The following is a 23,383-nucleotide window of genomic DNA, read 5'->3' as shown; positions in this document are numbered from 1 at the left end:
TTACATCAATTTATAAGCACTATTTACAATACATGAGTTTCTGCAGTAAAGTGGATCGAACGAGCTGAATCTTTCTACCATATTGTTTAAAATATATGTACTTTACATTGCGTTTGCAGAATTGACCTTTATTTGCTGGCTACTAAAACTAGAAAGATACGTATTTTTTGTAATTGATAAAAAAATAATAAATAAAACTTTGTAAGCAAAACTTTGTATGATCTTGTTTTTTATATATATTTATATTTATATATTTATTTTTGACATTACAAATGCCGCAACATTCAATATAGACATAAAATTATGAACTCTGAAATCCGATTTTTTAAGCACACCATTTATAACATTTATATATTTTTTAATTTTGCCGAGCTAGTTTTCCGTTAAAGGAACTAGTTGCTTGCTGTTTAAAATGGTTTAATATTGAACTTTGGTATTTGGTATTTTCGGACAGGGCGGTCCCACTGACACTTCGGTGTTGGCCAACTGCCGTCATATTGAAAAAACCAGCAGAGAGGTCGGATCGCAGCGCTGATGAATTTTTCAGCGATTCGCGTACGGAAAAAATCGAGTACGTTCGAGTTCGGATATTCCAGATATCCGTTTAAATAAGTGTTTATTTGGTAATTATTATTAAAAATACACACGTGTAAAAGGGTGTGTGCGTTTTTGGTGCTGTGAAAAGTTTAGTGAAAGGCTCCCACACTGACAGCGTATGAATTATAATTATAATTTACTTCATGGCGCAAGCGAAAAGATTGTAATTCGGAGAATGAGAAGCCGAATCAGAACAAAAGCAAGGCGAACGGCAGAGCCACCACCACATAGAGCACTCAAATCGCATCCGCAGCGGCGGAAATCTGACAAAAACTAGATACGAGGCGAAGTGCAAATTTAGAATTCTTATTACAAGTTCATGGGAAAGTGGCGAATATACGTGGAGCGTGATAAGTGAGCGTTTTTTGTGTGTTGAATGGCAAAACATCACGTTGACCGATGCACGAATGAGAGGGAGTATCGCGAGTACGCGTCGCCGGAGCCGAACTCACCACTCTGGTTTGTTTTTCCGCTTTCTTCACGGCTCTCGCTCTTTTTGCCGTGCAGTGGTGGAGCCCCGGGGCAGCGGCACACGCGTTGGGGGCCACCCCTCTTCGGCCGGTGAGCCACTGTACTTGCCGCGTGGTGAGTTTGCCGGCTGGGCCTCTGCTGCTGCTTCAGCTTCTGGCTGGTGGGTTTCTTGTGCTCCGAGCTCTTTGGCTCCAACCTCTTGTGCTCCCTCTCATTGGTCGGCCAATCGTGTGTGAGTGAGCTTGTGCCTGTGCGCTGCTCCGCGTCGCGTGTCGGTCCGTTTGTGTGTGGGTGTGTGTGCGTGCGCTGGCCGTTCAATTTGTGTGAAGTAATAAGCGTAATTAGTTTGTTGGTGCGGCGACGGATTGCAATTTAGCTTGAAAACGCCACTAAATGTAAATGTAAACGTAAACGTCTGACGCATCATCTACATCTGAGATTTTGTGATTTTCCAGCTTGAGTCTGGCCAATAGAGTCCGTCGAGTGGAACCAGAAACGAGCTGCAACTATAAAGCGTTAACAAAAAAGTATAAAATAAGTGGCAGCGATGTCCACTGCCGTTGAAACGGGGTCGTCGCCTTCCAAGAGCAATAGCAACAACAATAGCAGCGGCGGCAACAACAGCGCCAACAACAACAACGGCAACGGCAATCTCAGTCCAAATGCAAAAGGCGTGCAGCGGCGTCAACTGGTAAGTACCGCCGCACCCCCAATTTTAACCCCTCCCCCTCCCGGTTCCACCACTATCAATAACCGATAAAGCCAAGGCAACCTACAGTCGTACTTCCCTAGAGTGCATCTGTTAAGTTTCACTCGATAAAACGAACTAGCAGTACCAGCCGCGTAAGACCGAAAAATAAGTGGAAATTTATTTTTGTTTGTTGCCAGATGTTCAAATTTATTAATTCAGTGCTCTGATAACCCGGAATAATCGAGTTAACTAAGCTCTCATTAGTAAAGATTTGTATAGTTGACATAAGTTACTTTAAAAGTCAACAGAAGGCGGATAGCTGCTCAATTACGTACGTTTTCCTAAGTTATAAGCCGGCACTACTTAGCCGCCCATGTGGGTGGTTCGCCATACGGAAATTCACCTGTATGCTTGAATGATAAGCCCGCCGTGCCGAGCCCTAATAACTTGATGATCAGCGAATGCAAAGAGTGCGAGCGAGAGATAGCAAATTGGTTGTGGAAGCGAACGTAAAACTCATCATTAATCGGTGGAAATAAAATGCAACTGTCCCGCCCCCTGCCTCTCTCGCCCACTATTCTTGTTTTATTTTTCTTTTCCGCTGCCTTTTTAATTTTCCTTTGCGCCCGTTGAGCATTGGAGCTCAACTGAGGCCGCATGACCGAAAGCAATGAGCTTTATTTGCCATATTCGCTGTTTGTTATTCTCTTCTTCTGGCTATTATTGCCATTGTTGTTGTTTGCCTCGCATTTCGTTTTCAATTTGCCGCTGGTGTGTGTGTGTGTGCGCTTGCGAGCGAGCATATGTGTGCGCGAGGGTGCTGGTGGGTTTGTGTGTGGTGTGTTTCTGCTTCGGTTTCTATTCCATATCGTAGATAACAGGGCATTGTTGCGTTGTTGTTGCCCAACATATTTACATACGGTGAGGAAGACGAAGCGAGAGAGGAAGAACGGGAGTAGTGCTGACGTTGACACTGCCTTACACAGAGAACAAAAAGTCAAACCAAATGCCTTTCGAATCAATTTATATCTGAAATGCAATGCAATTTCTTGTGTAGAACGTTAATCCTCAGCCCCACTTCGCGTCAGTTTAGTTTTGTTTAAGTGCAGAAAAGTGATACGTGGGCGTGGGTATTCGTGGCGGGAGTTTTGCTTCAGGGGGGTGCTTCGGTGATTTCATATCGTCAGCCAACTTGCAAAGTTCACGTTCACAGTTCCCTCGGCCTGCGCATTTGATTAGCACCAAAATTGGATCAGCAGCTGCTGGCGCTCGTCGCCTTGCCATCCGTTCGCTGCAAGCGGTGACGAAGAATTCCCGCCCGGCACTTGTCGACGGAATTCTCCTCCCCCCCCTGATGCACGCAATTATACCCTACCATCAAGGGGTATCCATGTCACCCTTTTGGGAGTAACATGTTCATACTCACTTGATCATGACCTCATGTAACACGTGACCATCTCAACAGAACCATGAAGTCTGAAAATCAAACTAGTGAATTGTCCTATCTCTTTCGGAAACAATCTAGCCAAATAACAATATTAAGATTATCTCCCGTCACAGGAACGTAATTAATTCACACTGCAGGGTATCTGAGCAGTCGCTCACGTACGGATTGCTGGGGAGTGGAAGGGCGAACTCTCATTATGGTGACTAACGCGGAGAATTATAGGGGGCTAGCGGAAGGAGGAGCACGCTGAGCACATGGCAGATAAGGGTCCGCAATTAGCACCTTAAATAGAATACATTAGGGTGCCCAGGTGGCCACCTGATGGGCGGGGGATGGGTTGGGTGGTGGTGGGGCGAAGGTGACGCTACCACAGCAAGAATCCGAAACCACTTGACTGGATTTGGATTTTGGTTTTCTGTCTTACACGCAACTTTTTATGTGGTCGCGGCTGTCGATGTTGTTGTTGATTCCTCTCTTACACGGAACGAAAAATCTGATTTAATAGATCATTTAAAATGTCAAGTAAAAACATTCTCATCCAAAAGTAGAATATCGAAAATACCAAAATGTATTATAATACAAAAGTAAAGATCTTAATATAATTTGAATGCCTTAAAAGTTCGTCGCGTGAAAATGAACAAACAAATATTTAAACCTGTTGTTTTTTCAGTGTGCTTTTGCGCCTATCGTTGTTTTTGTTGCTTCTCTTACCTGCCGATTGTTAATCGGCCAGACACCAAAACAAGCTTTTGAGCCGGGGAAAAAACAACAGTCGCGCGGCAGCAACAGCGTGGCCACAATGAAAAGTCACTAAAAATCGTTTAGAACATGCCAAACAAGTTTCAACATTTCTGTGGGGCAAGCCGCTTAAAAAGGATATGCCACACACACACACAAACGCGCGCGGATACAAAAAAGCACAAACACAAACGAGGGCAGGCGCATCCATGTTTATAGATTTTTCGTTGCAAGACCCACCGCTCCCACCACCCCCTGGCCAATCCCTCTCCACGTGCCCCTGCCGCCTCACTCGCAGCGGCCAAAATAAACTCAAAGCAGGAGACATGGCAATGCATTCCGTATTTCGTATTCCGAATTTGTTGTTCCTTGGAGCAACAGTCTCTCATCTCAATCCCCATCGCATCTCTCAATCTCTCAGATTCTTTGCTTCTCTGCCGGCGATGCACCACCACCAGTGCAGAAAATAAAGCAGGAAAAAGAATCAACAAAGCATTCGCATGCAAAGTGCATGCGCACTGGAGGGAGACAGCAACAGCAACAGGGGAGCGAGCGAGAGACCAAGAGCGGAGCAGGTCGTGGTGGACAACGCGAATCCCGTTGCCCTCTGTCAAGCAGGCTTGCCACCCCTTTGGGTGATACGGAAAAGCCTACCCTACCGAGACTAGTATTGAAGGAAACAAATATGGGGCGGAAAGGCATAATTGAAAGCATTTTGAAGCAAGCAAGTGTTTACCTTAAGAACCCCATTTATATAAGTAAGCACCAACTACTTGCAAGTTACTAAAATAATCAAGAAATTATAAACCGCATGGTTTTCTGCGTAAATAGTGAAACCACCAAATGGTTACCATGCAATAATTGTATATATACATATGTATGTAAACTGCCGGGAAACGCAATTAAGACGTTCAAATCTAATGGAAAACGGAAATACTTTCGGTAAAAACTCATCAACCATTGTCAAAAATCTGTGAAAACATCAAATCGATCCTAAGACAATCAACATATTTTCGAATTTTCAAGTACCCCCACCAAATATGCGTATTATTTTCGACTTTTATTTGGACACCGAACGTACTAGCGGCGTGGCCGAAAATTGCCGATTGAAAAAATGTGGGAATAGCATGTTGCTTAAATAGATTTTTGTTTGCTCGATGCTCTCCCATTTAGTCGCTCTCTCTAAATTTGTTTGACTCTCCGTATCTCTCTCGAGAGACTCCCTCTCTAATTAGGTTCGTCGGTAATAGTTGTTAGGAAATCTCACGCTCACAAATTTGAACCCATTTGGCCCCACCAGGTGGTGGGGGGCTTTTCTGTTCAATCTATTTATTCTCTTTAAATCTCGAATGAATTTCATTGTTTTACAAACAATAAAATTCTTAACAAATTTCTAAAATAAAATAAAACCATTTAAATGATTTGATTTGATGTGATAATAAGATAAAATATAATGGATATGGTGTATATTTGAAAATACATTTTTTCCAAAACTAAACGATAGTTTTCACAATATTGACATCCCTATCGGCGAGCAAATGAAATCGAAATTACAGAGGCGGGAGAGTCCTCCAAGCGACTAGAGAAAGTGATGGCGAGGGTCGCTGGGAGAGTGAGCGGGTGGGTCCGAGAAGCAAATCACCGTGGTGAAGAGAGTGACAAGTGAATCATATCGATGGCGTCAGCAGAGTCGCTGGCGGAGGCAGCGGCAGAGGCAGCGCCTTCCGTTTAGTCGGTGTATTTTTAGTACTTTACTCACTCAAACTCAACATCAACCGAATCTGACTCTCTTCTTTCTTTTTGCAGCGCGAGAGGAAGCAGCGCAAGCTCTACCTGGAGGAATGGTCGCTGGGTGACGAGGATGGCGAGGGGACGCGGGGATTCAGCGTTGCCGAGAAGCTCGAATCTTCAAAGTTCGCGCAGGCGGGAATGGTGCGCGAGATGCGCGGATGCGATCTCAACGTAGCGTAAGTATCTCAAGCTTTTGCAGTATTTATCGCTTGCTAATCGGCGGTGATTATCGGTTCGCCATGTAACGGATATGTTTCGCGTTGTTTTATGACCTACATTAAACGACGGATATAGTAGGCATATGAGATCGTCATGCAGAGATTAATTTGTTTATGTCTATTTTGAATAGATTTTATTTACACACAGATTTATGTTGATAGTTAATCCTAAACTTCTATTGGGTTTTTGTTGCTCCATGCAGTTTCCTCCAACAGCACGGCTTCAACATCCCGCTGTTATTCCGGGACAAAGCTGGCTTGGGTTTACGAATGCCCGATCCGCAGGAGTTCACCGTGAACGATGTGCGACTGTGCGTGGGATCCAGGCGACTCCTCGACGTCATGGACGTGAACACGCAGAAGAACCTGCAGATGACCATGAAGGAGTGGCAGCAGTACTATGACAGTCCGCAGAAGGACCGTCTGCTAAACGTGATCTCGCTGGAGTTCTCGCACACCCGCCTGGACAGGTTCGTTCAGAGTCCGGAGATCGTGCGCCAGATCGACTGGGTGGATGTGGTCTGGCCCAAGCAGCTGAAGGACGCTCAGCGGGAGGGCACCAATCTGCTGGGCGGCATGATGTACCCGAAGGTGCAGAAATACTGCCTGATGTCAGTGAAGAACTGCTACACGGATTTTCACATTGACTTCGGCGGGACTTCCGTTTGGTATCACATCCTAAGAGGGAGCAAAGTATTTTGGCTAATTCCACCCACCGACCGTAATCTGCAATTGTATGAAAAGTGGGTTCTCTCTGGCAAACAGGCAGACATTTTCTTCGGAGACACAGTGGAGAAATGTGCCAGGGTTTATTTAACGGCGGGGAACACCTTCTTCATACCCACCGGCTGGATACACGCAGTGTACACGCCCACCCAATCCCTCGTTTTTGGAGGAAATTTCCTGCACTCCTTCGGGATAGTGAAGCAACTTAAAACCGCTAGTGTTGAGGATAGCACGAAAGTGCCTCAGAAGTTCCGGTACCCTTTCTTCACGGAGATGCTGTGGTACGTCCTTGCTCGCTATGTTCATACGTTACTGGGCCACTCACACCTGGAAGGTGAGGCCTCGTTGAGCGAGGATGAAATGGCTGCCCGTCCGCATACCCATCTTACGCACCATGAGCTCTTTGGACTAAAGGAGATCGTTATGTATTTGTACGATCTGCCGCCGCAGAAGAAAAATGTACCCAGCCTAGTTCTGGATCCTGTGGCCCTGATCAAAGACGTCCGTTCGTTGGTCGAGCGTCACTGCAAGGATCAGCAAGATCTCGCGATTACTGGTGTGTCAGTGTTAAAGTCGCCACCAGGATCGCAGCCCCCCTTCTTGTTGTATGATCGCACACGCGTGAAACAGGAGATAAAGCAGGAAATTGCACGCAAGAATGCAGAGGTAATACGGGAACAACAGCAATTGGAGGCGGGCAGAGCCAGGGAGGTCGAATCGGATACATCTCAATCCACTGGAGTGGGTTCAGCCATCGCAATGGGGGCTGGAGTCGAGTACAGTAACGGAGTTATGAAGAAGGAGCAATTGGAGAACGGTAGCGGAGTATCAGTTGGCGGGCACGGGTCACAGCCAGGTGCGTCATAAAATGTTTATTTGTTTTGCACAGAAGGAGTAATACTGTTCTTATTTTACAGAGGCCACCTTTGCCCTGCCCACCGATACGCTTAAGTATCGCCCACCCAAGAAGATGCATTTGGCCACCGCGTTGGTGGCAGCCGCTGCAAGCAGTAGCTCTGGAGGAGGCGGCCCAGTTGCAGGAGCGGGAGGATCAGCGGTAATGGGAAGCAGCCATAGTCCTACCGGCGGAGGAGTGGGCCCAGTCACAGGAGGCGCTATTAGTGTGATTGCCACCAGCTCCAGCTACATTGAAGGAGGACAAGTTGGAGGAATTCTCAACGTGGACAATTGCCATTCTCCAGAAGGGGGTGGCGCCAAACTGTCTCCAAATCTGACCGGTACTGGACAACCAAGACGTCGCAGGACGCGCTGCAAGAACTGTGCCGCCTGCCAGCGCTCTGACTGCGGCACCTGTCCCTTCTGTATGGATATGGTTAAGTTTGGTGGACCCGGTCGGGCCAAGCAAACGTGCATGATGCGACAGTGTCTATCGCCAATGCTGCCGGTTACAGCGCAGTGTGTTTACTGCCATCTTGATGGATGGCGTCAGACACCAGTCTCTCCGCAGACCAAGCAACTGGCTTCCGCCGATGGGCCCTCCGCTCTAATGGAGTGTTCCGTGTGCTACGAGATCGCCCACCCGGACTGTGCTCTCTCGCAGTTAGATGGCACAGAGGATGCGGCGGACGCCAAGGGAATCGTAAATGAAGATCTGCCAAACAGTTGGGAGTGTCCCAGCTGCTGCCGCTCCGGCAAAAACTATGACTATAAGGTACGATGGTAATCAACACATTTGAAACTTACTAATCCAACCTTTATTGTACAGCCTCGCCATTTTCGGGCACGGCAAAAGTCCTCCGAAGTACGTCGCGTTTCTGTTTCCCATGGTCCAGGAGGCGCCGAAGGCCACGCGGATGGAAATGCATTGCTGCCGCCCCCGGTGGGCCAGTATAATGACTTTGTCTTCACCAGTGAGTCGGAAATGGAATCGGGAACTGTCAGTGGCCACATGACGCATTGGAAACACGGAATGAAGCGCCACCATCAGCTGGAGGTTAAAACGGAGCGAAATAATAGCTGCGACACCCCATCGCCCGGCATCTCACCAAATGCCATTGGCGGCGACTCCAAAGTAGGAAAGCGGCGCAAGAGCGACGACGGAACGAGCGTTAGTAGCAGCATGCACGAGAGCAATGACGCTCCATGTGGCTCTTCGGCGGAGGGAGCTGGTGGAGCAGGAACTGCAAATATATCCACTAATCAGTGGAGCGGCAGTGGCGGCGGAGGTGGTTCCCGCAAGAAGAACTCAATACGATCACAGCTGGCCCAGCAAATGCTGAACTCGTCGACCCGAGTCCTCAAGAAACCCCAATATGTCGTGCGGCCAGCAAGTGGAACCGGCTCGTCTTCGTCCAGTGGAAATGGAGGCAGCGCATCCGCCACCAACGGAATCAGCAATGGCAGCAATCAAAACGGTGCAAACTCCTGTGGAGCTGGCAACGGCGAGCGAGGAACCAATAACGGAGGATTGAGCGGCTTAAACGGCTTGGGCAATCAGCACCACAGTTCATCACAAAACCTGGCGTTGGACCCAACTGTGCTGAAGATCATATTTCGTTACCTTCCACAGGACACGCTGGTCACCTGTTGCTCAGTATGCAAGGTATGGTCGAACGCAGCGGTCGATCCCGATTTGTGGAAGAAAATGAATTGCTCGGAGCACAAGATGTCAGCATCACTTTTGACAGCGATTGTGCGCAGGCAGCCGGAGCATCTCATTTTGGACTGGACGCAGATTGCCAAGAGGCAGTTGGCGTGGCTGGTGGCTCGCCTCCCGGCGCTCAAGAATCTCTCGCTGCAAAACTGCCCCATCCAGGCAGTGTTGGCACTGCACACCTGCCTTTGTCCACCGCTTCAAACTCTGGATCTCAGCTTTGTGAGAGGATTGAACGATGCTGCAATAAGGGACATCCTTTCGCCTCCAAAGGATTCGCGACCTGGCTTAAGTGACTCGAAGACGCGTCTAAGGGATCTCAAAGTAATGAAGCTGGCGGGAACAGATATCTCCGATGTGGCTGTGCGCTATATCACGCAGTCGTTACCGTATCTGCGGCATCTGGATCTTTCCTCCTGCCAACGAATCACGGATGCGGGCGTGGCACAAATTGGAACCTCCACCACAGCCATCACTCGTCTCACGGAGCTTAATCTGAGCGCTTGCAGGCTCGTGTCTGAGAACGCTCTGGAGCACCTGGCCAAGTGCGAAGGTCTCATCTGGCTGGACCTGCGCCATGTGCCCCAGGTGAGCACCCAGTCGGTGATTCGCTTTGCAAGCAACTCCAAGCATGATCTGTGCGTCAGAGACATCAAGCTGGTAGAGCGAAGGCGGAGGAACTCGACGACAGCACCCCGCAGCTGGCACCACGACTGAGCCACTGGCAGCTGGAGGAGGTCCATTACATCTTAATCATATACACTAGGACAGCATACTTTCTAAGCCCCAATCCAGTACCATGTACCCCTAATCCCTTGCCGGAATGCAAGCCAAATAGTGTCGCCGGGCCCTTAGCATTGCGTGTGGTTATATTCTTAAATGCTAAGCTAGTCAGGATAGGGCTCAGCTCATATTCAGGTTCAGGTCTGTTTTTCCGATACCTTCTGAGAATCTCAAAAATGTCTTTTTATCGAAGATCAATCCATTTTTACGGTTTTAATACTTTTATCTAATCTAATGATATGTTTAGATGGGAAATCGCTGCAATATTTTCAAGCTTAAACTAAACATATTCTTCTATTTAATCATTTCCACCTTTGTTTTCCCCATTTCCTCAAACCACTCTTGGCAGTGTGAAGGGTTGAGCTTCGGTTTTCCGATGCTAAAAGATACCAACCGTACCGATCCCCATTTTATACAAGTCGCCCCACCATCCTCACACTCGGACTTAGCGTATTGATTAAGAATAGCATTCCCGCGAAGGTAATTACATTTAATCAGTGTCATATTTCTAAGCATGCAGGAAACGTTACATGTTAGAGAGCAGCACTAGGTGCACCCATCCAGCTTAAGTAGACGCAGCTCGCACAGCAATTGAGAATCACAAGCAGTGCGTTTCGGGACTGTAAGAGCAATGCAACCCATTATAGAGAACGATTTTATTTGATTGTCGAACCCTTTTTAAAGTTCCCCAACATTTGGCCTTACTCGATGCAAATTAAACTCGCGTTGCCCCAGCGGTCTTACAGTTCTGAATCCCACTGTACCAGCGCTATTGCCGCACATAGTCGATAAGTCAACCTGCCAAGCTCCCTAAGGATCCTCCCCCTAGCCCCTCACTCCAGTAGCAGTTAAATTAGTGATAACGTTGCTAAAATATATTTGAGAGCATGTAAGATTAATACAAGTACGAGCATACTTATATTTAATGTTTTACAGAATTACATTACAAATATAGAATAATGTTTCAAGAATTTTTAGTACTTTGCGGATTTGTAATCGGGTTCATCGCCACCACCACCGCCGCCTCCGCCTTCCTTTGGCAGTTTTCGCTTTTGAATGATTGTCTAAATGGTAAACAAAAATAAATATTTTTTATTGATCATCGCCGAATGCTTGGGGATATGCATACCTGAATCTTCTGCCACTCCCTATCGAGCTCGGCCTTCTCGTTCTTCTCCGTCTTGTTCTTGCGCGTCTTGCGACCGTCCTGCATCTTGACACCGTACTGGAAGGCAGCCTTGGGCAGCGCCTCCTTCGTGCTCATGTAGTCGGAGTACTCCTCCTGCGTGTCAAAGTCCCAGCGTCCAATGGGCCCCTTTTTATTGCCCAAATCCATCTTTGTGTAATCCACCTCATCGTCCGAGTCGTCGATGGCGTCGTTCATCTCCTCCAGCCCGGGATAGCATTCGGCGTATCCCTCGGGTTCAGCGAATCGTGCGGCCATGGCCTTGGATATCTTGGGTGGCGGGGGAATACTGGATATGATCGGCTCCTCTGATGCCTCCGGCGGGCCGTCTCCAAAGTATGAGGGGGCGGGCTTGCCTTGCTCCTGGCGGTTTCGGTCAGCTCGCGTGGCAGTGGGTTGGTAGTCCCCTATATCGTCGTAGATATTATCGCCCAAGGGAGCTGATTTCCCTTCCATGTTCGATGAGGACGAGGTGGCGTGCCGACTGGAGCCACCATTGCTAGACGATCCACGAAGATTTTCCACCTCCTTTTCGTAGAACAGCGGCTTGTCCTTGTCGCGCTTTTTGTTCTTCTTGTTACGACCACCGGCACGTAGATAGCTCAGGATTTGTGACAGCTTGTTGATCACAATGTCATTGGTGGTCAGCGTGGCCACATCCTCTTGTGACACCGGCACCTCGAACTTGGAGCGCTTCAGTGTGGTTGGAATATCCGACTCTCCTAGCTCGTCATCCAGGTCGATCACATAGGCCATCCGTCCTGGAGCAAATAACTCATTGCGGGGAATTTCTTTAGAACGCCTTGCCTGCACTATATTGTAAATATTGCGCGCCAGTGCACCATTGATTGCATTAATATCCTCCGACTCGCGGCGCTCCGCTTCCAATTGCTCGGCGGCGGCAGCTGCTTCGGCGAGCTTTTCCCTTGCAACAGCGGCGGCAATCTCCTCCTCCTCCGCTTCCTTGGAGTGCAGCTCAGAGCGCACTTTCTGCAGAAGGGCGTAATCAAGACCCTTCACCAAATGCGTATGCTGGATGTCACCACCCAAGAACTTGGACTCCTGAATGATACGTCTTCTTCGTTCCTGGGCATCGATTCCGGATTTCATATCTGGCGCTACGGCTCGATACGTATTGGTGCTGCTTCCGTGTCCCGGCGTGCTCACGTTCACGTAATCCGGATTGGCACCATCACGTCGTTCTCGTGCTCGGTCCCTGTACTTCTCGGACAGCTCTTGCAGCTTCACATCCTCCTGCTTCTTGAGCGCCGCATAGAAGTTCTTTTTCTTGCGCCGCAGATCATTCCGCTCGCTGCTGCTCTGACCCTTCTTCTTTTCACCACTCAATCCTGTCGCCCCGGGGGCGGTGGAGGGCGTGGCAAAGGTAGCAGTGGCCAGAGATCCTCCAGCGGAGGTGCTGCTCGTCCCTGAGCCAGGAGGAGGAGCTCGGGGCGTAGCTAGCAGCTTGCGAAAGTCATCGTTGGTCAGTCGCACCGAAGGCGGTGCTTCCAAGTGGGCATCCGACATGGCGAAGAAAATTCGATGAAAACTCGCTGAGAAAATCTATATTTACAAACTGTGCTTCTTCTTTGTTTTCCCTGCCAGGGTTGACTGTGTTTTCGATTTTTCTCCCTACTGTAATCGATATCATTTTTATAGTGATGGAATATTAGCGTTTTTAGCGTTTTTTCCGTTTAATTACGTATATTTGAAAATCGATTCCACATTTTTCATCACTGTTTCTCATAATGTGTTCTTATTATTGTTAAACTACAAATGGAGCAGTTTCTAAAAGGTCTGCCCAAAGTAGAGCTCCATGCTCACCTCAACGGTTCCTTGGGCATTAAAAGCCTATCTGATCTTGGCGAGCGATTGTATGGAACCTCCTCTGAAGATTTCCTGAAGTTGTGCGCGCGCTTCAGTCAATTTGAAAAGGATATGGATGCATGCTTCGAGAAGTTTGCTTTTGTGCACGAGTTGACCTCCACCCGGGATGGTCTGCGATTTGCCACGGAGCTGGCGGTTCGGGATTTCGCTGAGGACAACGTCCAGTATGTGGAACTGAGGACCACTCCCAAGGCGAACGAAAACTATTCACGCAGGGATTACGTGCAGACCGTGATCGATGCAATCAAGGAAGCTAGCGAAACGTATCCAGAGATAACAGTCAAACTACTACCCTCCATCAATCGAGCGGAACCAGTGGACGTGGCTGAGGAAACAGTTTCCCTGGCTGTGGAGTTGGCACAGGCTTATCCAAATCTTATCTTAGGCATCGATCTAAGCGGAAATCCAGGCAAGGGGCGGTTCTCCGACTTTGCTCCTATTCTTGCACAGGCCCGAGATAAGGGTCTAAAATTAGCTATACACTGTGCCGAGATCGAGAATCCATCGGAGGTGAAGGAAATGCTGCAGTTTGGAATGTCCCGCTGTGGACATGGAACTTTTCTTACTCCCGAGGACATTGAGCAACTTAAACAACGAAGTATAGCCATTGAATGCTGCCTCACCAGTAATGTTAAGTCGGGAACAGTGCCCAGCTTGGAGGAGCACCACTTGAAAAGAATAATGGAGGCAAACGCACCCAAGGTTATCTGCACGGACGACAGCGGCGTTTTTGATACCACTTTGACAAAGGAGTTTCTGATTGCTGCGAAAACTTTCGGTCTAACCCGTCAGCAATGCATCGATTTGACCTTGGAGGCAGTGCATCATTCATTCGCCAGCGAACAGGAGCAAATACAGATGGCGGACAGGGTGGGAAACTACGCAGTCATATTGGCCAAATAAAAATCTGTCATTGCCCTAATTTAAATAAATAGGGCTTTTATGTAACACCATATACAAACCTAATCCTTATTTGTCAAAAATTGGGATTTACCTTGTAATATCATTCTTTTTATTCAATATGTAGAAGTATTTAGTTACAAGTTTGTTCATTAGTTATGTTCATCCTTCGTACGTACATATGTGGCTAATAAGTTTTTATGTTTTTCTCGTTTAATATCATTCATAATTGAATTCAAGTTTTCTTTTCATTACTTTATGTTCTCGTTTCTGCCGTTCTGTGTGGCTTAGTTGGGGTTTAGGCATTCAAAATACAAAGGAGTACAAGCTTTGGTCAATAGCGGGCTCTTAAACTGCACCATGTAAAGTGGACGATCGAAATCTAAAGAAACCAAAGTAAGATTTGAAAGATCGGAACCTGTTTAATAGCACATTTTGAAACAAACTTTTTGGGTGAAGACATCTTTATAGTAGGACCCTCCACTTACCCAAGCCTGCAGATTAGCTTTCAGTTGAATTGTTTTGCCTGCCTGGTATTCCCTATATACAGTTTATCTATATTTTATACTTTTAGTTTGGTTTTTGCTTACTGCTGTGTTTCTACATGAGTTTTACTACTGTATCCAGTTCATTCCATATGCCGAGCTTCAAGGAACGACCGACTTAGGAGTTTATTTATATTGTATAGAAGTGTTTTTACCCCAACTAGAGAGTTCAATTACAAATCTATATATTTATATAAAGGTTTACATTTCTACAATTTGGAAAAATTCTACTAGTTGAAAATGGTATGGTATGGATTTTGCTGTTGTATTCGACTTTATTTAGGAGTTCGGGCATAAGGTTTTGGTATTCTTGCTTTTAAGTATGTATAATTTTGTTAAAATGTACGGCCTGGTAAAAGTTTAGCTTGCCAAGGCTTATAAAAAAATATGTCTTGTTTACTTACTGGCTCATTATAAAAGTCGACCATTTTTGGGTAATATCATATAGACAGCTAGCCTGCTCATATATAAAAAATGCGCCGTATAAAATGCCTCGAACTTGCGCTCTCATTTTTGGTTGTTGTGCCATTTTCTGCGGATTTGGAAGGGCTATAGGTTATGGTACGTGTATATTATTTATCTATATTTATTTTCAATGTAATTGCATGCCGTATTAATATCAATTTTGATTTCAGATTTGTAGTCATCGCAGCCTTCCATTGAAGCCAATTAGTTGAAACTATGTGTGGGTGTGTGCATTTTGGTGTGAGGAAGAGACAATTAAATCGGGTCGAATTGAGAAATAAAACGTTTTCTTTTTGCTACATAATAAACTTGTTTTATTTTTTTCACAAAGAAATTAGCATTAATCGTATTTTGTATAATAATAATAAACATAAAAATCTAATGCATTGTTAAATCAAATGCTCGAATGCAATGCTGTCCAAATTGTAGTTATTTAACTTGTGCCAATCGCTCGCGGTTTACAAAACTAAAGGTTTCGCTCTGTGTTTGTATACTTGAATTTCTCTGTGTGTTCGAGTGTGTAACTACAAAATATTCTCGTAATTAATTAATTACTGTTTATTTATATTTATATGTATGTATATGCTTTAATATATATTTATATTTATATATAATTTATAGTTTTACTTGACGCCAGCTCTAGCACATGCCATGCTTTTTAATTTCCGCCATCCTTCCTTCTTTCATTCTTTCTTTTCTTTTTACAACAAATTACAAATGGTTTATTTATGTCCTTAGCTTAGTTTACAAGGTTCTGCTGTCGAAAAAATTTTACAAATTTTCGCTTCTGCGGTATGCTTTTATATTTACTTGAAATCTTGGTTATCTATAGGGTTTTATCGTATTGGGCTTTATTTTGTTTTTACACTTTAGTTTGCGAAAATTTTAAACCAATAGCCGAGGGGTTTTCTGATTTTGCAAATTGAAAATGACCCACTTGTTTTTGCCTTTGGCATACAAAGAAATGCTTGCTCATTTCGCTTCTTTATACGTTTACAAGTTTACAGGGACTTTTTCGTACAGTTTAAGTTTTATTGTTTACAGTTGTGGTTGTTAAATATTGATTCTTTTTAAGTGGAATTCGCTTTAGGTTTTTAGTTTTCGACTTGTATACCCAAGTGTCTTACATGCGTGCAAAAAATTGTTACTGTAAAAACTGGGCGTGTGTAGAATACGCCAGCATACGTGTAAATTTCACTGTGCCACGGCACTTCCGCTACTCTACACATGTATTTTACATATACATTATTTTTTTATTAAAAACGTTTTCCTCACGTCAAGTTCAAAACTAAGTGTAGTACATAATTCTATATGCGTGTATATATGTTTAAATATTTATAGGGATTCGCTGGCTTACACTAACTACTACAGCTAAGCAGCTCGCTGTGTCCTTTGTGTCTGTGTGGGTGTGTAGATGTGTTGGTGTTCGTGTCGGTGTGAGTGTGGGTGTCCTGTGTATTTTACACGTCAAATGTACACGGCGTGTAGCAATGTGTTTAGCCTACAGAAAGCATCTCTACTTGCATTGTTCACTCCGTATCGAACTCGAGAATCCTAAATACAATGTTCATCTATGGATTATTTAAATTAAAATTATCAGTGCATTGCGCTCTAGAGACAGGCAGTTGACAAGTTAATAACTAAAAGTACCAAACAAATAATACCGAGCCCTGCTTGCGCTGTCGCTTGAAATGCGCTCACTTGTATAGAGACAGGATAATACGGGTGTTGCAATGTGGTCAGGTTCAATGGGATGGATTAGGGGTAATGGTAAATGGTGAATGGTGAATGATTAATGGGTAATGGTAAATGGTTAATGGATGAATGTGTGTGTTGGGGGGAAATGTACAGAAAATTACAAATGTTCAATGACTGGTATCCTTTGCTTGTTATATACAAAATACGACAACGACAACGACGACGGTGACGACGACAACAACAACGACACGACAACGAATTTGTGTGTACAAAAATATGCATAATACACTTTACATTGATCTCCAAAAATTGTTTTACATTGGATTTTTGTGTGTTTCGACGAAACCGACAAAAAAGTCTAAATTCGATTTTCTTACCATCTCTCGTTTTCAGTATTTTCAGTATTTTAGTATTTGGAATAAGGCGTCGCGAAGTAATCTAAATTTATATCAAAAATGTACAAAATTCTTGGTATTGTTACTTTTTACAATATTCGTTCGTATGTATACATATACAGTTTTTGTTTGCAATTTACAAGTGTTTCGATGACGTTTTAAAAAAATTTTATACACTTACGTGAAGGAAGGGTTGGTTAATTATTTAGTATGCCGCACAGCGAATGCATTTCAAGCTTCGCAGGGAGCAACAAGCGCTTTCTGTCTAACGTAACAAAGTTAACTCTCCACCTGATTTCGTTCAGTGTGCAGTTGTGAAAGCATAGTGTTGATTTAAATCATATTTATACATATACATATATTATACATTAAGGTGGGCTAGCAAACATAAAAGGGTCTCGGAAAATTTTGGAAAAAAATTGGTTTATTTTGATGGTTACTGTTTTAAAATCCAATTATTATCATTTTTGGCTTACTTGGCTAACAGGTTCTTTTAGCTGGCCACCAGCTGATCGACATCCATGCATCCATCACCATCAGTGGTGACCAGCTAATGTGTATAAAATTATAAATACATGCGTGAAGTTTAGAATAGAATATGTATGAGTTACTTGCGACTTAAAAAAAATTTACAAAATAAAGAATGTATACATTTTACAGTGAAACATTTGAAAATTACATGGTTTACATGGTTTGTTGTTTGGGGTTTTTTTATACAAAATTTTTACATAGTGCAAAAGCAACGTGAATGGGCTGAAGAGTCGTTCATTGTGTAGGTGTATGCAACCGAGTGTGCGTGAGGGGGCGTGGGCGTGTCTCGTGTGTCTCTGTTTTCATTGTGTCTTGGTAGCTGCTGGCTCCAAAAACATTATTACTCTACATTCTACACTAAGTGCGGCTTCTGCTGTTATCCCTCGTATATATGTTTGTATATTAGAAATGGTTCCTCTGTCTGCACTTATAAATCGTAGGCTAATTCATGCAGCCCGCTTTTTAACTTTCTTTTTTTTCAGCTCGCCGGCTCTTCAGTTGTCTTCTTATTAATTTACAGTCGAAACATTAATCATTTACAGATAGACTCGCTATATAATAATTAATTTATACAAAGTTACAACGAAAATGTACGCAGACAAATCTGTTTCATTGACATTTTACATTAAATTCATTATCTTTTCTTGATCGCGATTTACTACGCATTTTTGCTTTCTTTCATCTTTGCGGTTCATGCTTTTTTTTTACAAATTAAATATGCGAGCGCATTTTACAAATATTATGAAATCTTTTTTCGTGAGAACGTTATTACTTTTGTTCGTAAAAATACAAATTTCTTTTAATTTTAGCTGTTAAGCTCTTTTGCTTTTTTGCTTGCCAGTGTGCTTCTTTGTTTGCTATTTGTTTCTCTAGCATGGCGCATGAGTGTTTTACTATCCTCTTTGCAAATCTTCGAGTGCAGCTCCATTTATCGCTGCTTTTCCAATAAATAAGATTACATTTATATGTACTTGTTGTTTATGTTTAGCTCTACAGCTCCTAAAAACTATACTGCGATTCGAGAAGGAAGTTTCCTTTGACTGCCTGGCTTAATTTGTTATTTCATTTACAGCACAACGTTGCCGTTGGTCGGGGGTCCAATGGGACCCAATCCGCTGTTGACAGCGCCTGACACCACCGAGGACGAGGACTCGGAGGCGTCCGGGGAGGAGGGCTCCACAATCATGGCGCTGCCGTTCTCCTGCACCGAGCAAATGGTGGGTGAGGCCAGGCTGTTGGTAGTGCTGGTCGTGGTGGTGCTGCTGCCACTGGTGCAGGCGGTTACCGATGCCGAGGTGACACCACTGCTGACTGCCGCCGCCGACGAGGAGGCCGGCACTCCTCCAGTTCCTGTGCCCACCGTTATGGGATTGGTTATCTTCATGTAGTACTTCTCCAACTTGGCATTGATGTGCTTGCCGTAGGTGTACTTGCGCAAGGCGGCCATGTGGGGCCGGATCTTGGTCATCAGCTTCTTGAGCTGCGTCGGCTCTGATACATCGATCATTTTTTGGACCACATAGTTGGCATACTGATCCTTCATCATCACGTGCAACGCGCTGCGGGCGGGAAATTAGTTTTCGTTAAGTTAAAGCTAAAAAGGATTCATTTTCCGGGCGGCACTCACTTGTCGTTGAAAGTGCAGACCTCGTCTATGAGACCAGTGCGTTCTCCGCGAGTTGCATGGGTAACGCATTTCTCCACAACGTTTGAGGCGAACTTATGCTGTGATAGCACCAGAACTTTGCCGCGCACGCTGTTGATAAGAATCGACTTATCCTCCTGCTTGCCGTGTTCTATAAAACAAATATCAAGGTAAGTTGATGTCTTGTCTATAAGACATATATGTTAATTTATCAAATAATAGCTTACCAAGCACATGCTGAATTACATAGTTGCCATATTGGTCCTGAATCAACTGTTCGGTGTGCTCGTGCAGTTCGTCCAAAATGGGCGTGGTCTGTTCGGCAGTGCAATGCTCGAGGATCCTCTGGATCACCCGGCATCCATACGGATGAGTGCTCAGCGAGTAAACCTGACCCTTGAACGCATTGATGATGAACTGCAGCGCCACGGGGTCCACGCACTCAATGCACTTCTGCACCACATGATTGCCATTCTGATCCTTGACGCACTTCAGCACATGTCCGTCCAGTTCGTGCACGATTTCTTGCTGCTGCTCCGGCGAGATGCTCTCCAGAGCCTTCTGAATCACTCGGCAGCCATACATTTGCAGCGCCAGCTGCAGCACATGACCCTTGACCTGCATGCCCAGCGTGTTCTTCTGCTCGGGAGTGCCGAACTCAAAGAACTTCTGGATGACATAGTTGCCAAAGACATCGGTCATCAGGCTATAGGCTGCTGCTAGGATCTCGCTGAACACCATTTGCTTCTCGGCAGCGGTGGCCCGCTCCAACTTCTGTTGTATAAACCGCGAGCCGTGCTGATCCTGTGAGAACTCCACAATGTGGTTAGCGAGATCGCGTAGCTGAAGATTTGGATACCGCTGGTTGCGGAAATCCTCGAGAAGGCGAGATCTTCCTGGCTGTGGACCTCCCACTCCGCCGGCGGCTGCTGCCACCGCCGCTGCTGCCGCTGCCGTGGCAGCCACCTGACGAGAGTTGGCGGCCGCTGCTGCTGCCGCCGCAGCTGCCACAGCTGCCGTACCCGGAATGGCCAGGGGATTCGAGAAGATCGAGCTGTTGGATCCGAACATATTGTTGGCAGCCGCTGCCACCGCTGCCTGGGCAGCTGCTGCAGTCGCCGGCAGACCAACGGCGGCCAGCTGCTGTTGCTGCTGCTGCCGCTGGCGGGACTCGGCTCCAGGTGCACGACTGCCCAGGAGACAGGATTGCGCCGATGGCGGCGGTGTGTTTGGTGCACCCAGCGGACTGGCCGAGGCATTGCCCGCTCCCAGGGCTCCGTAGGCTCCACTGGCCGCTCCCGACATCGCTCCCGGCCACTTGCCACGCGCTGCGGCGGCTGCTGCGGCAGCTGCTGCTGCCTGGGCCACTGTGTTGTTCACCGCATTGGCGGCCGCTGCCACACCGCTGCTGGTGTAGTCCATGGTCGAGGGACTGAAGGCGGAGGTGCTGCGGTCGAAGGAGTCGCGGCGACCCGTCAACGAGCTCGTGTTCAAGGCGAGGCCTGCAAAAATTGCAAAGAAAATATGCATTAGTTAATGGTAAGCTATTTGGAAAGGTATCGAAGAGAATGAATGGTTTTTATGGCAGGACTTAAACTAGAAAGATTAAAGTAAGGTACATCTATGTGAACTTAATCATGTTAGTTGCACCTTAGTTAGTTGCTTAGTTTAGCACCACCCAGTCATAGTCAACAGCCGCAGTGACAATCAATCGGCAAATGGAAAATCGAAACCCTGTATAAAGCTTGCCGCATTTTCATGCATCCAGCTTACAGCCTTCAGCGGGATATAAACTCGAAGTTGTCCCAGATAAAAACTCTCTGACGCAACTGTGCCATTATCCTTTCCGGTCGGTCACCAATGGCGCTCCGTAATTAATCGAGAGAAGCGAGGAGGCAGCTTTGATGCGCCTGTAAAACTTCGAGGCGCAGCTGTTGGCTTAGTTTTAGTCACTTAGCCATTTGGCATTTGCAGTGCAGACGATAGACATCCCTCTCTCTCTTTCCATCCCACCCCCGCCCGCGGACATCCATCTCTGTAAGCCATAATGTACAGCATTAATGGTGCGCCGCGCACATGAGGCAGCCTGCAATCTGCGAGGATATGTAAAAGGATACAAGTGGGCGGCCACAGTGAGTGGATGTAGCTGGGCGAAGGACGGTGCCAACTTGATTGATGTCGTAATCTGTCACTGGCATTTGATTTGCCATCTAAGCGGCGAAAGTGGAGAAAGTACAGAGGGAATAGAAAGCGAGACGTTAAGGGATTTGCAGGCTGAGTCGCCCAATTCCCTGCGACCAATGATCCGGAAATGTGCGACTCAGCGAAAAGGGAAAGTTCAGGCTGCAAGCCTTCGGCCATAATAAATTCCTTTCACAATCTGCCACATTCTGTTGCACTCTGGTGTCCGTAAGAGCCAACTGCAGATTAATTGCTCAAATTTATATTGAGAGGACGGTAAATACGCCATAAGCGTGGCCAGGACACATTAAGTTATTAAGGAACTATTGCAACAACGGCTGCGCGAAAGGGTTGCGAAATTCCCAGCTGGCTGCAGGTGAATAAGGGATTGGGTGGCACCGGGTTTCCGGGGTGGAAAGCGGTGGTAAAGGCAAAAGCGAGGCAAGGCGAGGCGAATGTTGTTAATGTCAACACAGTGTGCGCAATTTGTTGACCGACTTATTAAGCAATTTGTTGAAAGTTGCGAAATGGGGCTGGTAAATAATACACAATGTTGGTGTTTGTTGCTGAACACTAAAGTGGAGCAGTGTTAGCAGGTGTGTAGTGTAACGCAGAAATCGATAGTTAAAGTAACTTGGGGAAAATGTCTCAATTTTTGAGGAAATTGTATGTAACTACTTTAACAATAAGGTTAATAGATCGATTTAAGTGGCTTAGCTCTGTTATTAATAACTACTTTACGATGAGCATGTTATTTCCTTAAGTAATCCGTTTAAACTTCAAGGATAATGAGACATTTAAAACCCACTGCAATTCTTGAGCAATTAAAGCGCGGCTCTGTTTCCGTTACTTTGAAGCAGCTCTTTAGCACTAATTACATTTCATATAATGCTCCTTAAACCGTTTTTTCATAGCCTACTTAACAGCGCTTACAAAGTTGCCCGAGCCGAGAATAGTTTTCCAGCCACGCCCACTGACGACCTTCCTCCCGACATTTAAATAACTCGCAGTTTTTATGCGTTTTCACTTTTTTCCCCCTCCATGTGGAGACGCAAATAGGAGTGAGTGGGACGTGTGCATAATGTGCACGTGTGTGCATTTATAATTCATAAAATCATTACATTAAGCTAAGGACGAGCGGCAGGCAAAGTGTCGTCTCTCGCGTCTAGTGCCGTCTCCTTCGCGCCACTCGGCCGCTCTCTTTCTATTTGCGGAACGTGTGCATAAACCACAGAATGTCGCCTGCAATAAACTTGGCGTCTTTTAATGCCACCCACCGCCCACATCAGCAGCAGCCATGGATCCACATGCACTGCGAGAAATATATGAGATCGAAACTCGGACTGCGTTCTTAAATAACTCAAAAATAAATGACAACGCTCTGCTTTGTTACTTCGAACATATTCAGATCTTTATACAATATTTAATCTTTGCATTATTTAAATTTACAAGTGGACGATGCTAGCCAAGTTTTGGTTGAGTGTTCTGCAGTTTCATTTGGCAAAGTGTCTCCCAAATGGAGGGCTGCTCCCACTCTAAGCTGATTTGAGCTGAGACAGACGGTCGTCGGGCAGGCCCTGAATTAGTGGATGGGTGTGGATGGAAGTGGGGAGCGGCAAGGCTGGCCCCATATACACTGCCAAATGCCGCCCAGCATCCCCCAACCAACACGAATCACCCACCACCCGCTGAGGGTGAGGGGGCGGTTCGCAGCATTTCGCCCCGCACAAATTGCATGAATAATTCCCTTTTAAATTGTGCAACTACACGCACCTAACCGAAACCCAAAACCATACCAGGCAAACGCATGGCCAGGAAATAAAATAAACAGATGGAAAGCATACGCCAGGCGCAGTCGTCGTGGAAAACTCCAC

The 23,383-nt window shown here is 45.8% G+C and overlaps 4 protein-coding genes across 14 annotated transcripts in view; 2 read left to right on the top strand and 2 right to left on the bottom strand.

Moving 5' to 3' along the window:
* The first annotated feature begins 490 nt into the window (after positions 1 to 490).
* On the top strand, positions 491 to 11,047 carry LOC6607159 (jmjC domain-containing histone demethylation protein 1). 4 transcript variants are annotated; one of them, XM_032720470.1, is made up of 6 exons: positions 491 to 571; positions 1,524 to 1,759; positions 5,751 to 5,911; positions 6,157 to 7,535; positions 7,597 to 8,351; positions 8,406 to 11,047. In XM_032720470.1, the coding sequence occupies exons 2-6, from the start codon at positions 1,616 to 1,618 to the stop codon at positions 10,008 to 10,010; spliced, it is 4,044 nt and encodes a 1,347-aa protein (XP_032576361.1). In that variant the 5' UTR covers positions 491 to 571; positions 1,524 to 1,615; the 3' UTR covers positions 10,011 to 11,047. The 4 variants fall into 4 exon arrangements, with proteins under 4 accessions (XP_032576361.1, XP_002031945.1, XP_032576360.1 ...); XM_002031909.2 differs by having other exon boundaries at positions 512 to 623; XM_032720469.1 differs by lacking the exon at positions 491 to 571 and adding an exon at positions 1,285 to 1,463.
* LOC6607158 (protein Red) lies at positions 10,937 to 12,879 on the bottom strand. The gene is made up of 2 exons (XM_002031908.2): positions 11,206 to 12,879; positions 10,937 to 11,140 (listed from the first exon to the last, which is right to left on the bottom strand). Exons 1-2 carry the CDS (start codon positions 12,787 to 12,789, stop codon positions 11,051 to 11,053), a joined length of 1,674 nt encoding a protein of 557 aa, XP_002031944.1. The 5' UTR covers positions 12,790 to 12,879; the 3' UTR covers positions 10,937 to 11,050.
* A 117-nt stretch (positions 12,880 to 12,996) lies between these two features.
* On the top strand, positions 12,997 to 14,102 carry LOC6607157 (adenosine deaminase-like protein). The gene has a single exon (XM_002031907.2). It carries the CDS (start codon positions 13,039 to 13,041, stop codon positions 14,050 to 14,052), a length of 1,014 nt encoding a protein of 337 aa, XP_002031943.1. The 5' UTR covers positions 12,997 to 13,038; the 3' UTR covers positions 14,053 to 14,102.
* A 2,978-nt stretch (positions 14,103 to 17,080) lies between these two features.
* The window catches only part of LOC6607153 (maternal protein pumilio), a 166,636-nt gene continuing 160,333 nt past the window's right edge, over positions 17,081 to 23,383 (bottom strand). For 6 of the 8 annotated variants that reach the window (XM_032720463.1, XM_032720464.1, XM_032720465.1 and 3 more), the window contains 3 exons: positions 19,556 to 20,830; positions 19,311 to 19,479; positions 17,081 to 19,242 (listed from right to left, as the gene is read on the bottom strand). In XM_032720463.1, the coding sequence (XP_032576354.1) occupies positions 18,750 to 19,242; positions 19,311 to 19,479; positions 19,556 to 20,830 (1,937 nt within the window). In that variant the 3' untranslated portion in view covers positions 17,081 to 18,749. The remainder of the gene's footprint in view (positions 19,243 to 19,310; positions 19,480 to 19,555; positions 20,831 to 23,383) is intronic. The other 2 variants (XM_032720462.1, XM_032720461.1) reach the window with 1 other exon arrangement.

The sequence above is a fragment of the Drosophila sechellia genome, chromosome 3R (assembly GCF_004382195.2).
Source record: "Drosophila sechellia strain sech25 chromosome 3R, ASM438219v1, whole genome shotgun sequence".
In the NCBI taxonomy this organism is placed as follows: domain Eukaryota; kingdom Metazoa; phylum Arthropoda; class Insecta; order Diptera; family Drosophilidae; genus Drosophila; species Drosophila sechellia.
This window is presented reverse-complemented; position numbering and strand designations above follow the sequence as displayed.

Bases quoted from the DNA above. Each gene is read 5' to 3' on its own strand.
- LOC6607159 (XM_032720470.1), top strand. From the start codon at position 1,616: ATGTCCACTGCCGTTGAAACGGGGTCGTCGCCTTCCAAGAGCAATAGC. The intron at 1,760-5,750 runs GTAAGTACCGCC...TTCTTTTTGCAG, and splicing joins GCGTGCAGCGGCGTCAACTG to CGCGAGAGGAAGCAGCGCAA. The intron at 8,352-8,405 runs GTACGATGGTAA...TTTATTGTACAG, and splicing joins GCAAAAACTATGACTATAAG to CCTCGCCATTTTCGGGCACG.
- LOC6607158 (XM_002031908.2), bottom strand. From the start codon at position 12,789: ATGTCGGATGCCCACTTGGAAGCACCGCCTTCGGTGCGACTGACCAAC. The intron at 11,141-11,205 runs GTATGCATATCC...TTTACCATTTAG, and splicing joins GGGAGTGGCAGAAGATTCAG to ACAATCATTCAAAAGCGAAA.
- LOC6607157 (XM_002031907.2), top strand. From the start codon at position 13,039: ATGGAGCAGTTTCTAAAAGGTCTGCCCAAAGTAGAGCTCCATGCTCAC.